General features: G+C 36.8%; 1 protein-coding gene across 10 annotated transcripts in view; it reads left to right on the top strand.

Moving 5' to 3' along the window:
• The window catches only part of LITAF (lipopolysaccharide induced TNF factor), a 21,492-nt gene extending 12,125 nt beyond the window's left edge, over window positions 1-9,367 (top strand). For 6 of the 10 annotated variants that reach the window (XM_085303135.1, XM_085303110.1, XM_085303118.1 and 3 more), the window contains 3 exons: window positions 8,081-8,263; window positions 8,660-8,816; window positions 9,138-9,367. In XM_085303135.1, coding sequence (XP_085159261.1) covers window positions 8,086-8,263; window positions 8,660-8,816; window positions 9,138-9,246 — 444 coding nt within the window. In that variant the 5' untranslated portion in view covers window positions 8,081-8,085 and the 3' untranslated portion in view covers window positions 9,247-9,367. Of the gene's footprint in view, window positions 1-4,045; window positions 4,095-8,080; window positions 8,264-8,659; window positions 8,817-9,137 lie in introns of all 10 variants that reach the window. The other 4 variants (XM_085303126.1, XM_085303158.1, XM_085303143.1 and 1 more) reach the window with 1 other exon arrangement.
• The last annotated feature ends 3,923 nt before the right edge of the window (window positions 9,368-13,290 follow it).

Consider the following 13,290-nt stretch of genomic DNA (forward strand, 5'->3'; position numbering starts at 1 on the left):
TTCCAGTTCTGTCTCTGTCCTTGTGCAAAAAAAAAACTAAAAAAAAAAAAAACTAAAAAAAACCTCTCTGTTCTTAGAATACACGTTTTCATCCCGTCTTCAGAAAAAAGCTGCAATTTTATACTACATTATCTTAATAAAGTGACCTGGGCATGATCAAAAAATCTCTGCTAAGATGGGGAATACGTTCTATGATTTGAAGTGTTAATGATTAGTTCAATTCAATATTCAATAGTTAAACACCAAAACTATGAATTATTTATTGTTAGGTGGAGATAAGTGAAAGGAGTGGAGCCAGACTGACTCTGTCTGAGCCCCGTCATGAACTGAATGGGAGGAGGGAAGGGAAACACAGAGCTGCAGCTCTGTGGCTTTTTCCATCTCTTTGTATTTGGGAGCAAGACACCAAGAATAGCCCCTGGTAAATTTGCCCCTTTCAGGGAAGGGAGCCTTGAGTACATTTCCCTTCCTAGGTAAGAGAATGACATAAGCTAATACATAAATGTATATTATCTGGCAGATGTAGCATGAATAGGTTATCACAAGGCAACCTGTTATTGTTTCAGGCATGTTAAGTAAAACCTATGTAGTTTCTGGACTGTTACAAACATACATTCTTCTTTATTTTTCCTGTAAAGCCTGTATACACCTTGATGAAGAAGGTCGGAGTAAGATTGCTGTCTTCCACGTCTACACTAGATCTTACAATTTGCCATTTGAATTAGTACTCTGAAGAAACTGCCCAGCTTTTTACCTCTGTTGTGGGAAGATGTACTAGGGAAAGCTGCATATATATTTTAAAAACTATGTAGGTCACAACCTAAGGTTTAATTCATTACCTAAATATTATGGGACAGCACTTTTTGTCTGATGAGACATAACCCTGATAAACCCTACTGCCTCTAAGTCTGATTTTAGTTCCAAGTCAAATTTGTATCCTGGCTGATTTTCTTCAGGTGTAAATCATTGAGCCTGTGATGGAAAGCTGTAAGAATCTTGGCTTTATAATGAATCCTTGGTTAGCAAGTTCCTCACGTGAGTGTCCAGGAAAGTTCTGATGCACTGGAATTACTTTCTCCAATAGCAAGATAAAAGGAAAATTTAGCTTGGTATTGCACTTTTTTTTTTTTGAGGTATCCTACAAATTCCCTTACTGTATTTAAATCAGTTATGGGTAGAGAGAGAATTTTTGGGGGGCAGAGGGAATACAAACCCTGCTTGTGGTTTCAAATTGCTATATGGGTTTATAGTTTAGGAATTGACATAGGGGAAAGGGCATTGAAATAAACTGAAATTTATAAGCAAAAACTTGTACATGCTATTTAGTTTTGCTTGGTGTTCAACAGTTTTAAAAGGTTTCTGTTCCCCAGAATCCATGTGCCCTTAGTGCAGTTATAAAAGTGATAAAGAGCTATGCACAGTATTCTCTGTTGGAATGGAGGGTATCCATGCATCAATCTGTCTCTGGGATTTGTTATTCACCTTCCTGGTCTCCAGCAAACATAAGTAACTAATCTAATGAGCTGGTTTCGTTTGAATAGAGTGGCTTATGAACGGTGTAGCTTTTACCAACTTTTTCACTCCGTTTATGCCAACTTTACTCTGTACGTAGAACAATAGGTATGTGTAGAAAGGGAGGAACTGGGAGGTTGCTTTGCTTCAGTATATGCTTATGACTGGGAGTAGTGCAAATGGCTTTAATCATCTGTGATTCTTTCGCTTGAGAGAATGAATGAAAGGAAAAATGTGGYGGGGGAAGCTGGTGTTTTCCCTCCTGGGCACAGTGAGTCAGCAGCTGCCTTACTGTGCACCTGAAACACAAGAGGCTTTGACTAGGAGCAGAAGAATGGAATGGGGTGGGTAGCTAAAGCCAGTGGTATTTGTTTTATCACAAGCACTTTCAGAAGCTGCAAGCAAAAGAGTGGTGAGAGCCTGGGTACAGAAGCTAGAATTGCTCACTTCTCCTTATGTAGTGGCATTTGGATCTGAAACTTCCAGATGTAAAKGGAAACTTCTCACGTGTCAGAGTGAAAGAGCACCTGGTCTTTGGTCTTGCAGTGTTTGCATATTCTTCTTTGAGCTTGTTTTGATGTTTTCTACTTGCATATATGCAACTTGTAGATGACTTTGTGGTACACTTGACTTTCCTGATACTTGTGAGAATAATGGAATATAATGAATCATGTTTTAAGATAACTCAGAGTCAAATTTTTCTTCTCATTCTTCGAAAGAGAAGGCTTAGAGATTAGGTTATTCAGAGAGAGAATGCTATCTCAGATAAAATATAGACTTCTCGAAAACTTTGCAACTTTGTTTTTATTTGAAATCATTGACTTGGGACATGTTTGGTATTAGTTTTAGTTGACTCAGATTACAAGTGTCTGTAAACTTTTTATTTGACAAAAATCTTACTGAAATGTTTTTATTGTCATGTGAAAAAGTAATATAACTATGTTTATATTTTTACTTTGTATTTATAATCTGTTTTTATAAAGTAAATGGACTTAATCAAATGAAGAGAAGTGCTTTAGTTTCACATGAAACAGACAAGGTTGGATGAAAGTGCTTTACTCCTAGAACAGGTGACTGTGAGGTGTTAAATCCTGGGGGATACTCCCAATTTTTCATATTCTTGTTAGGAAGTTTGCAAGAGGTGTGTCTCTTAGACACCTGCAAATTGTTGCTATAGTTGAGAGGTCCAGAAAAGGATGCTGTACAGAGTGGCAGCAATTCAAAAAATCTGGAAAATAGCTAAATCACTCAATTTAGTCTGCTTGTGAAATTTGATATCTTTTGCAAAGCTGATCTATTTTTATAAAATGTCACCCAGCTTTGATATGCTATACTACCTTTCCAGTATTTTAACAGTGAAGTTTTTCTGAGACTTTTTTAGGACTTGTGCAGAGCTTTGGACTCCCTGATCAATTCACTAATTTCTAAAACTTACTAACTAAACTACTATAGTCAGCTTTTGTTTACCAGTAAGAGGCATATTTATCTTTCTTATACCTTGGTGCACCTAAAATGGGTAATTCATTAAACTCTTTAACTCTTTTAACACTTAACTTTTTCAAATATTCAAGTTTCAAACAAATCTTTTTTATAAAATGCATGAATAACTGTGAAGAATGTATTASTTCTGATGGCTAAATATGTTATTAGTTTTTAGATAACAAAGTAAGTTACCTTATGCTGGTTCTCACAGTTAGAAAATAAAGTGGTTTTGTGAGCTTTTGAGTTAAACTGATCTGTTGAAATTTTGCAGTTTCAAATTCAGCAGTTGGCTGCAGGCAGGATAGTACTGGTTATGCTGTACTTAATTAAGGATCACATTGAGTTGCAGTCATTAGTGGGATTTTTCAGGACAGTTGGAGTTTTGAAACTATTTGAGTAGAAAACAAATTATTTCATTAATATGAAAATATGAAATAAAAAAATTCTAATAGATTAAGACAGCTTATGAGAGCAACTGAACTGCTTGACTCTACTGCTGTTTTAATCCACGTGTAGCTTTTGGCATGTCAGTCTTGTGTAGCTGTCCTTGCTTACTCCTTATGTCAATTCCTGGTATAGGATTTTAATTCTATACCAGAATTTTTTTTAGAATTTTTTATTCTTGGGTTAGAATTTTATTTGATTCCTGATATRGAATTTTTATTCCTGGTATAATATTTTAATGTTTGGTTTCTCTTATGGCATAATCAACTACTAAAAATATCAACTACTTTGCTTACTTGGGATTTTGGGTTTTTTTTTTTTGTTTTTTTTTTGTTTTTTTTTTGTTTTTTTTTGTTTGATGGCTTTCCCCTGCTTGAAGTCAAAAGAACCACCCTGAAATTCCTGGATTCAGCTCTGGTTAATCAATAGGCAGTGTTGTACTTGGTAACATGACTTGTCAGGTTCTGTTTTCCCCTACTGTTGCTCTTTTCTTGTTCATGTGGCCTTAAGAAATCAACTTCCCAGAAGTTTTTTCTGCTTTTGATACAGGGGTTTTTATTAGATTAGATTTCCGTAATATGAAGTTTGTGTCTCTTTATCTTTCCAGGGCTTTTTGCTGCTGTTAGAGAAGTTCATTCACTAAACTTGCTCTTCTGGTAGGTGCATTTGTTCTAAATACATTGGTTCAGCCAGATACCACTGGATGCAGACACTGAGATATTGTCGTGTCATAGGTTTCCTTTCAACTTAATGAATTATGCTCTGTTAACACATTTTGATTTTTTTGAGCAGTAGTTGAAGTTCTTGACTTGTCAGTCACATTTACACATTCGCACTTAACCTTCAACTTRATATTTCTCTCATTCAGGGTATCTCAATCACTTCTATGCAGTTTGTAGCACTGCTGCACATTGATATCACATAATTATTGATCCAAGCTGCAAGTCTAGCCTAGGCTAAAATAAAATACTGAAAATCCCTTTTAGAATGTCCTTCTGAGTTTTGTTTATGTTACTATCTAATCTTTCTTTAGGTTCATGCTTGTTACCATATCAGCTTCCTGCATTTACCATCTTACCTGAAGCTCAGATTACTTGGATACTCCAGAACTTTTTTATAACCCTGGTTGGTTTTGTATAGCTGAAATTGATTTTTCAGTTAGTTCTAGACCCTGTATTGCCATGAAATCTGAGGGTGGAGGTTTGGTTTACAAGCAATTTGTTCAGGGTTGGGCCTTAATTTCTTCACAAGGTCAAGCATCTAACTTTTGGAACAGTGTACACTGAAGTAATTACGTGTTTAAAATTAAAAGAAGTTGCATTTATTTTTAAAACATAGCGCTGAAATAGCAGAAAATACAGCTGGAAGGGATGCCAAGTGTTTCTTTAATCCCCTTATGCCCAATTACATACATACATCATTTCTGACATATGTAACTGCTCTTAAAACCTTCAGCACTGGAGGCTCCACAATTCCCTATCCAATTTATCCAATGCTTAAATAACCTTGCTATTAGCCATTAGGAAAAAAAAATAGTATTTTAAAATTTTCTTTCTGTAACTTAATCTTCCTACTCTTTGTGCTGCCAGCAGTTTACTCAAAGAGAAGTTTATTCAGTACTTTTGCCTTTTATATATTTGACGTCTCTCCTCATTATTCTTTTTGTTCTCTCCTTTAAACTAAAGAAGTTAATCTTCGGCTTTTTCTCAGAAGTCCTGTTTTCTAGCCTGTTCAACTGTTCTTGTTGCAGTTCTTTGGAATCTCTTCACCTATTTGTTTCTTAGATATGATGCTCCCATACTCCCATGGGGGCTTTATGATACAGGAAGAACTCTTTTAGCTCTCTTACAGGTACTATTTTTCCTTAAGAATCCCTGTGTGGTGCTTGCCATTTTCGTGACACTGTCAGCTTCTATTCAGCTTCTGATCTGATAGATCTCCTGGATCCTTCTCTGCAGTCCTGCTGCCTAGATAATCAATTCATGTTCTTCTGAGTGAAGAAGATAGGGGTTTATTGTGTGATAGATGGAAAGAGGGTTGCATTTTAGGTGGTACAAAAGGCCAGGTTTTAGGAGACCAAAAGAAAAAGGGGCTTGTTAGGCAGTACTTCCATCGTTCACTAATAGTAGGATTCCATGAGTCAATTCAGAAGTGTGGAATGGTTTGGCTTTAGGGTTGTTGTTCTTATATATCAAGACATTTCTGTGAGAAGGTGGTCTTGAAGAATATGCAGTGAAAAAACTCCGTACTTGTTCTTTTGGTTCATTTTATATGCAGATCTGTACACAGAATGCTAGATTCTTACCTGGGATGAGTCTTGCTGATGCAATTAATAGTTAGAACTGTGATATTAAGTATTAAATTTTGCTGATAACAGCAAACAAAGTTTGGACTTCATCTACATGCATAAATAGAATGAAATGAGGTGTACTGGATAAAGGTGGTCATAGATACTGAACTTTGCAACAGATTACTTTACCAGAGATTTTGTTATTGCAAAGTAATCATTCTTAAAAAGTAAAAGGATTATTTACGTCACTGTATGTGAAAACTATTGTGCAGTAGGTTATTGTACAACACAGTTACTCCATTGGCTTATGGCTTTTTCTTCCACAGCCTGTTGTAACTGTGTATTGACTTCTGTGGGAAAGAGTGCGTGATTTTCCTTTTTCTCAGAAACCAAGTTCCCCAAAGGCATTTTAACAGCTTAAGAGTTTGCCAGGTTTTTTGTTGAGAATTTTTCCCCTTTCTTGTCTGCAGGGCCAGAAAGGCAGCAAGGTCTTGATAAGCAATGTCAATCTTTTCAGGGATTCTTCAATTTTACTTTGTTCCTCCTTTCATGTAGTGAAATAGCATGTTGGGCTGCCTCCCTGCAGCACATTTTTGGGTTTTTAAAAATCCACAGCATAGCTTCAGAGAAAATGATTGTTCATTGATTTTGGCCGAGTGAGTTAAACTGAGTCTGAACTTAAGTCTTGAATGTTCAGCTTTGAATCAGCTGGTATCAGTACTCAGCTATGTCCCTCGGTATTTCAATTTTCAGGGGGAATGAGATGTCATTTTTATATAATGTAGTAAAAGAAATTGGGCTGTTAATCTTGCAAATAGTTTTTGAAGCATATGGCCTCTGAGTTAGCTTATTTGATTATGTTTAAACCTGTTACTTGCCTTTTGGTGCTGTCCCTAGCTGCGATATAAAAAGTTAAGGTCTTCGGGAAGAATTGTTAGGCTGGTGTCTAGAAGACCTTGCACAAAGACAGTGCATGTATCCAGCAAGCTGCCTTAATGAAAGAACCCCTTCACTGCTATTTTAAAAAGGAAAAAAGAGTGGAGGAAGAGAGGGGAAGAGGAACATTTACCAATGATTAATTATTACTGGCCATCAATGTATTTAATTCTATTCAGTAAAGCATTTGTTTTAGCCGCTGTTTTAACTCTTCAGTATAAGAATATTTGTATCAAAACTTAGCAACACTTGACAGGATTATCAATACCAAGGAGAGAAAGCAGCAAGCTTTGTGAGTAGTGCTGTATTATTGTATGTATATTTTTTATTTTTAAACTTTTTTTTCACTCATCCATGCTATTTCTCTTGTTCCTTTTATTTGTACTAGTTAATTATAGCTTCTGCATTACCATAAGCATATAGAATTAATGTTCCAAATACATGTTTCTCATCCCAGATACTGTTGAATGGAAAGACCTAAATGTATACAGAGTAATGAAGCATGGAGCAAAAGAAAATGGAGTGTGGTTCTAATTTGGAGCTGTTTGATAGTCCTTAGGAGGAGGTAAAGGGAGATTCTGAATTAGCACTGATATCATGACAGAGTGAACAAAGCTGTTGAGGTGAATATAGGAAGTTGGTAGGTATGCAGAAAGAGGGGAAATGTGAATTGAAATTGCAATCATGTCTTTCTACTTTGGGAAAGAGCAGGGGTTGCTATTCTTATATTCTATAATGAAATAATATGATAATTAATGGAAGAAAGTTACATTAACAGTCTCATTGTAAAGGCAACACTTAGACATATTTTAGAGATACAATACATATTTGAGGATTCTAACCGCTTTGAATTGTGTTGATCTGCTGACTTGTTTGGGGTTTCTTTTTTCTTCAGTATAAATATTTCTTCATTTCAGATCACAGCAGAAATAAATATTCTGTTTTAAATATTTGAGCTTCACCCCCCCTTCATTTCTTCACACTCCTGTGACTTGTCAACCACTGTGTGATCCTTGATATTTTTTGCTTTTTGAGGGGAGCTGGAGGATCTGAATTACGGTTTTTGGAGAGCTAGCAGAGACTGCTAGTTAGCTTCTTCCTATACTAGTAAAGATGCCTAGTCTCACTATTACAGCATTTTCAGCAAGGAGTGGTTGTGGGAAAATATGTGTGGGTGGGTGGGTGGGGGTTGTTGGTTGGTTGGGGTTTTTTTCTGTCCTGTGACCAGGACAGTAGGAAGTAACAACAAAAAAATCAAGATTTATATTTAAGAAACAAAAAAGTCAATACATTTTTGTGGGTAAATATGTATTTTAATCTAGTTGTCTTCTTGCACTCTGTCTGTATGCAGCCTATTTAGTTGTCACTTTTCCTAAACAAATATTTTGTTATGCCTTTATCTCCACTGTATTTTAGATACAATGTCTGCTCCTAGTGGCTTCCCTGGCCCATCTGCACCGCCTTCTTACGAGGAGACAACAGGAATCAATGTTAACTATCCTCACCCTTATCCTGCTCCAGAACCTGGGCAAAGACCAAATGCAAAGGGAATGAACCCTCCTCCATACGTTGTACAGCCTGGGCCAGTGCCTAACCCTGGTAAGCCTGAAATACTGTGCAGAACCTCACATTGAAGAGGCATCAAGTGGCTATAACAGATGCTGTGCAGAAATCTAGGGATCATGACTTACAAGTGTCGCCCAATCACCAATAATAGTTTTGAAGGGAATAAGGTGAATCAAGTCTTGTGATGCCTTGAATGTATGCTAGTGTCAGTAACAACATTTGGCTTTCTGCAGTTTTTAACACAGACTTACTCTTAAATGTGTTCCTCCATTAGGAAATTTCATGGTAATTTGTCTTGATCATTGTTTWTTACATTGCCTTGATCCTCAAGTATTTCAGAGTAATGGCTGAGTCTAGTTCAGAGAATGCTGATTAACTCTCCTTTCTTCCTTAGTTACACATTGATAAAGACTATGTTTCTTTGCTCAGTTACAGTTCAGACTGTGTATGTGCAGCAACCAGTAGTATTTTATGACCGCCCGGTTCAGATGTGCTGCCCTTCCTGTAACAAGATGATAGTGACGCATCTTTCATACACTTCGGGAGCGCTGGCTTGGCTATCATGTGGTGGCCTCTGCCTGCTGGGGTAAGCTGATTCACATTTGCACTTTATATTTCTCCTATTATCTTTTCTAGATCCTGGAGTAATAAAGATCTGATAGTTTCAAGGCTTTGTTGCTTTCACATTCTGTGTGGGACCTGACCTTATGGTTTGAGTAGCCCACATCTGCTCAACTCCTACAGGACATTGATGCAGCTCTAGGACAGTCGAATGAAGTCCCCCAAGCCATGTGTGTTCTCCCTAAAGCTTCATGATTTAAGTTTTGCAGAGAACTTCTATAGGAAATACATTTTACCTTCTTGTGATTTGTAAGAAGTCATAAAATAGTATATTTTATCTTTGCAGGTGTATAGCTGGTTGCTGCTTAATTCCATTTTGCATTGATGCTCTCCGGGATGTGGATCACTCCTGTCCAAACTGCAAAGCATTAGTTGGTTCTTACAAGCGTTTGTAGGCAGTGTTTAGATTATTGATAAAGATTGATTGCTGAGGTTTATTAGCACCTCTGCTAAGCCCTTTCTGAAACTTGATGGAGACTTCTGTCATCCTGTCATTGGACTNAAAAAAAAAAAAAAAAAAAAAAAAAAAAAAAAAAAAAAAAAAAAAAAAAAAAAAGAATGTGTATTGCTAGATATTTGAATAAGAAATTCTAAAGGGAACTCTGACTTAGGTCTATAAAAAAGATATATAATCTTTATGGGCCACTTAGTTCAGCACCAGTTGGTAGCGACCAAATGTCCCTTTCTGCTTTATGCAAAACAGGTTGATGACATTGGTCCAGTTAATGTTATCCCAGTCATGCTGCACACTGGTGTGCTTGCTCACAGCTTCAGCACAGACCAGAGGAGAACTTCCATGGAGATGCWGACAGGCTCATGCTTGGTGGTGATGCCTTTACAACAGCACTGATAACAAACTGACAGGAGATTGCTCGCCTCTGAGACAGGCACCCCTCTTTGGCAAAAGAAGCAATTTGTTCACAGTGTTATCAATTGGGCACCTCTTACGAGCACTGAAATTCACTTTCACGTTTTTTCAGTGAAAGAGGACCAAACCCTGAGGTTTGTTCCTTCTTGGAGGCAGCTTTACCAAATAGTTAATTCAGGTTATTGTGCCAATGGTGTTTCCATCTAGTATCTAAATTTCCTTGCCAGTTTTGAGTTTTGTCATATCTCCACTTTGTAATAAAGATGTTCATGCAGGAGTTTTTTACAGACATTTTTTTCACATTTTTTTTTTTCTTTTTACTCTTGATTTATAAGTCTGTGAAAAGTTCCCTCTTCCCTTGCCCCAGGGGAAATTCTGATAGCATTGAAAGGCTTCTTTTTACATTTACACAAGTCAACTGATAGATTATAAACAAACCTCAGCCTTTTCTTAAGGCTAGAATTTTGCCTGCAAAACACAAATACAGGAACTGTACTTTTACTTGTTGATCCATTTATGAATTGCTATTTTTTTGTTAAGGTAACATGTTTGTTAAGGAATTTCTGATGATTATTTAGACTTGTACTCTGATTTTTCTAAATGAAAGATAAATTCTGCTTTCAGAAACTTAACTTGGATAAATTCATTTAAGACATCAGTCACAAAAATTAAGGAATGAGGCTCTGAAGGCTGAAGTATTTCAACATGACATATAAACAGCAGGCCAGGTCCAAATACCATCCTGATGCATTGAATGATACCTGTCTAGAAAATGCAGTCAGGTGTTTAGACATAGGCTATGATTCTAACACTGTATTAATTTGTGTAAAGGTAAAACTCTAAAATAAACACAAATATATAAATAAACATTGCATTTATTGTTCTTGCCAAATGTGCCTTCTGTATGTATTTGGCCTAAGTTAACATTTGTAAAGTCTTTCAACATTTAATGTTTGAAATTCAGGACTCCTCTGGATCACAAATACACACTTCTAGAGCTGATGCTGTTACTTAATTGTTCTAAACAGCTGCTTTTTGTGGGTTGGTCTGCAAGTGGTTTTAAGAACTTCTGTGTGTATTTGGAAGAAGTTTATGATCCAATATCTCTCTGTAGTAGACAGAATTTACATTGGGAGGTTTGTGTGGGTCAGTTGCCGTGGGATGTTCTGCAAGATAAGAGGTCTGAAGCTGCAATCCAGTTTTAAATGCAGAGATCATATTATTGWCAGGCTGAGAGGCTTTTTCTACTCTGATGAAACAGGCACTGATCCTAATTTATGAAGGTCATATGCATTGCTCTAAAGCAGTACTTTTTTTTTTTCCCCCTTCTGGCTTTCACAAATGTACTGTTTGCCAGTTTATTGTCAGAGCAAGACAGAAAGAAACAATGAAGCATGTAGTGTTTCTAAACTTTTTCTTGCTTGATGAGAGGATTTTAAGTTCTTTCTGCAGCCTTAGCTGTCTGCTTTGGACAATACTACCTTCCATGCATTTGGTGAGTAAGTCTTCAAATCATTATTCCCTTAACTCCCTGTTCTTTACAAAGTGATGCTTGGAAAATCTGAGTTGATAGCACCACAATGCAGAAAGAACACTGACAGTAAATAATTATGTGGGATTTTTTTGTTTTATAGGCACAGTCTCTTGCATCTCTTTTAACTCCTCTTACGGACCATAAGACATGTAATGTGGGTGGCTACTCCATCTAATTAAGCAATCTGCCAAAACTTTTTGTGTCTTAAATTTTCATAAATACAAAGCCTATATTTTGTTCTTTTACGTGTATAGAATTATCTATGGGATGTGCCAAAATAACTTGTTTTGTTAAACTTTTTATAGATAGACAAATGCAGGCTGTAACTGTGAAAATACTTTTTGATTATGTTGAAGTTACTGTTTATTTTTAAAAAATGGTTGTATTTAGAATAAAAATTATCTTTTGTATCTAATGCTTAAAATTGGAAAATCTGTTAACAGAATGTTTCCAAATATATGAATGATTGACATATTAAAAAATTAAGTCAAGAAATGTAATTGTAGAGTGAAACTTTTCTATGTCTTACTTGGACCAGGTCTCTGATAAATGGCATTCTCTCAACTACAGATATGCTGCTTACACACAGAACTGCATTTGAAAATGTTAGAATATCTTGGTCTCTGTGGAAGCAGGATTTTTTTTTTCCCTAGTATGACTTCCCAAAGTAGTTTCTAAACTGTCCTTTAGCAGTACTTCGTGCAACAAGCACAGGACATTTTAGCTCGGTGCAGATACTGAGGTAAGAAAACAGAGCATTAACATGATGGCTGATGTCCTGATGGTCCTTACAAATATTTCTGTTCTGAACATGTCCCCTACCCAAATGGTACCCGAGGTCCTGAGCCTGTGCTACTGAGGTRTTTGGGTCCTGTGCCTCCTGCCCCCGCCTTGCCCTGTCATCTCTCCATGCAGTGCTCCATGTTTCGTGCTTTCTGCTTCCTTCTGCTGGCTGAGTGCTGGGATGACTCTGTGTCATCTCAGCACATGCCCCTACCCGCACCGTTCCCTCTCCCCAGGGAAGTGTTGAAGCGAGAAAGTGGGGGCGTGCAGTGGCAGTCAGCAGCTCTGTAGAAAGTGGGAGAAGGAGCTGTTGCCCCTGAAAGCTTCTTGTCTTTGGGGCTAAAGTGAAGAGATCCAAGCTGTGGCTACTAATGACACTTCAGCAAAATGTATTTTCAGTCTTCGTGGAATTGTTAATGACCCCCAAAAGAGTAGTGGAAGTGATATAAAAATTACTGACATGTTTATATCTCAAATTTATCTTATGATTGAGAGAATGATAATGCTATTTTCCTGTAATTTAGATCTTAAATTTTTTCATTGAAAAATGCTGGAACTCCTTTGGGTAAAATTTTCAGTTAGAATACAAGCAAGCTGTACTTGCTTACCGGTGACGAGTAGGGAGAAAATCATTATTAAATATAATGTTCAATGGGAAACAATCCCTATTAATCATGTAAGGTTAACTTCATGTTTATTTTTTGTTTTGTTTTGTTTTGGGGTAGATTGAAGCAATATGCTTCAGCAATTTGTCTTACTGAGATGCAGAAAATACAGGATGGCAAGGTTAGTGTCTCCTACAACCTTGTTACAGTGCACTGAGTTTTATCAACAAATTAACTAAAATGTTGCTTAATAAGCCATTTGAGTTGTGTTTTTCCTCTGTTTACACATACAGCAGTGGCATACTGACTTTGAGCTCATACTGTTTCCACAAATCCGTAAGGGGCATGGACGTCTGAACTCCTCCAGCCTCACATGGYGAGATCAGTTGAAGCCTTCCCCTACCACTGCCTTTATTATTGACTAGCTTTCTGTTCCTCTGACTGTGTTATTTCCATTACTTCTATTTTTAACCAACAGAACTTGCCCAGTGTTCAGATCTAGTTAATTCTGATGGCATGTGAGCCAGAAGGAAATGAAACTTGTTTTGTCATGAAAGAAGGATCAGGAACTGCTAAAACAAATAAGTACCCAGCTGATAGCCTACAAGAAGGGAGTTGTTGCGCTAAGAGCAGAATGGTTTTAAAAAGC

Source organism: Rhea americana, unplaced genomic scaffold (genome assembly GCF_003343005.1).
Source record: "Rhea americana isolate MKP2758 unplaced genomic scaffold, rheAme1 scaffold_10, whole genome shotgun sequence".
NCBI lineage: Eukaryota > Metazoa > Chordata > Aves > Rheiformes > Rheidae > Rhea > Rhea americana.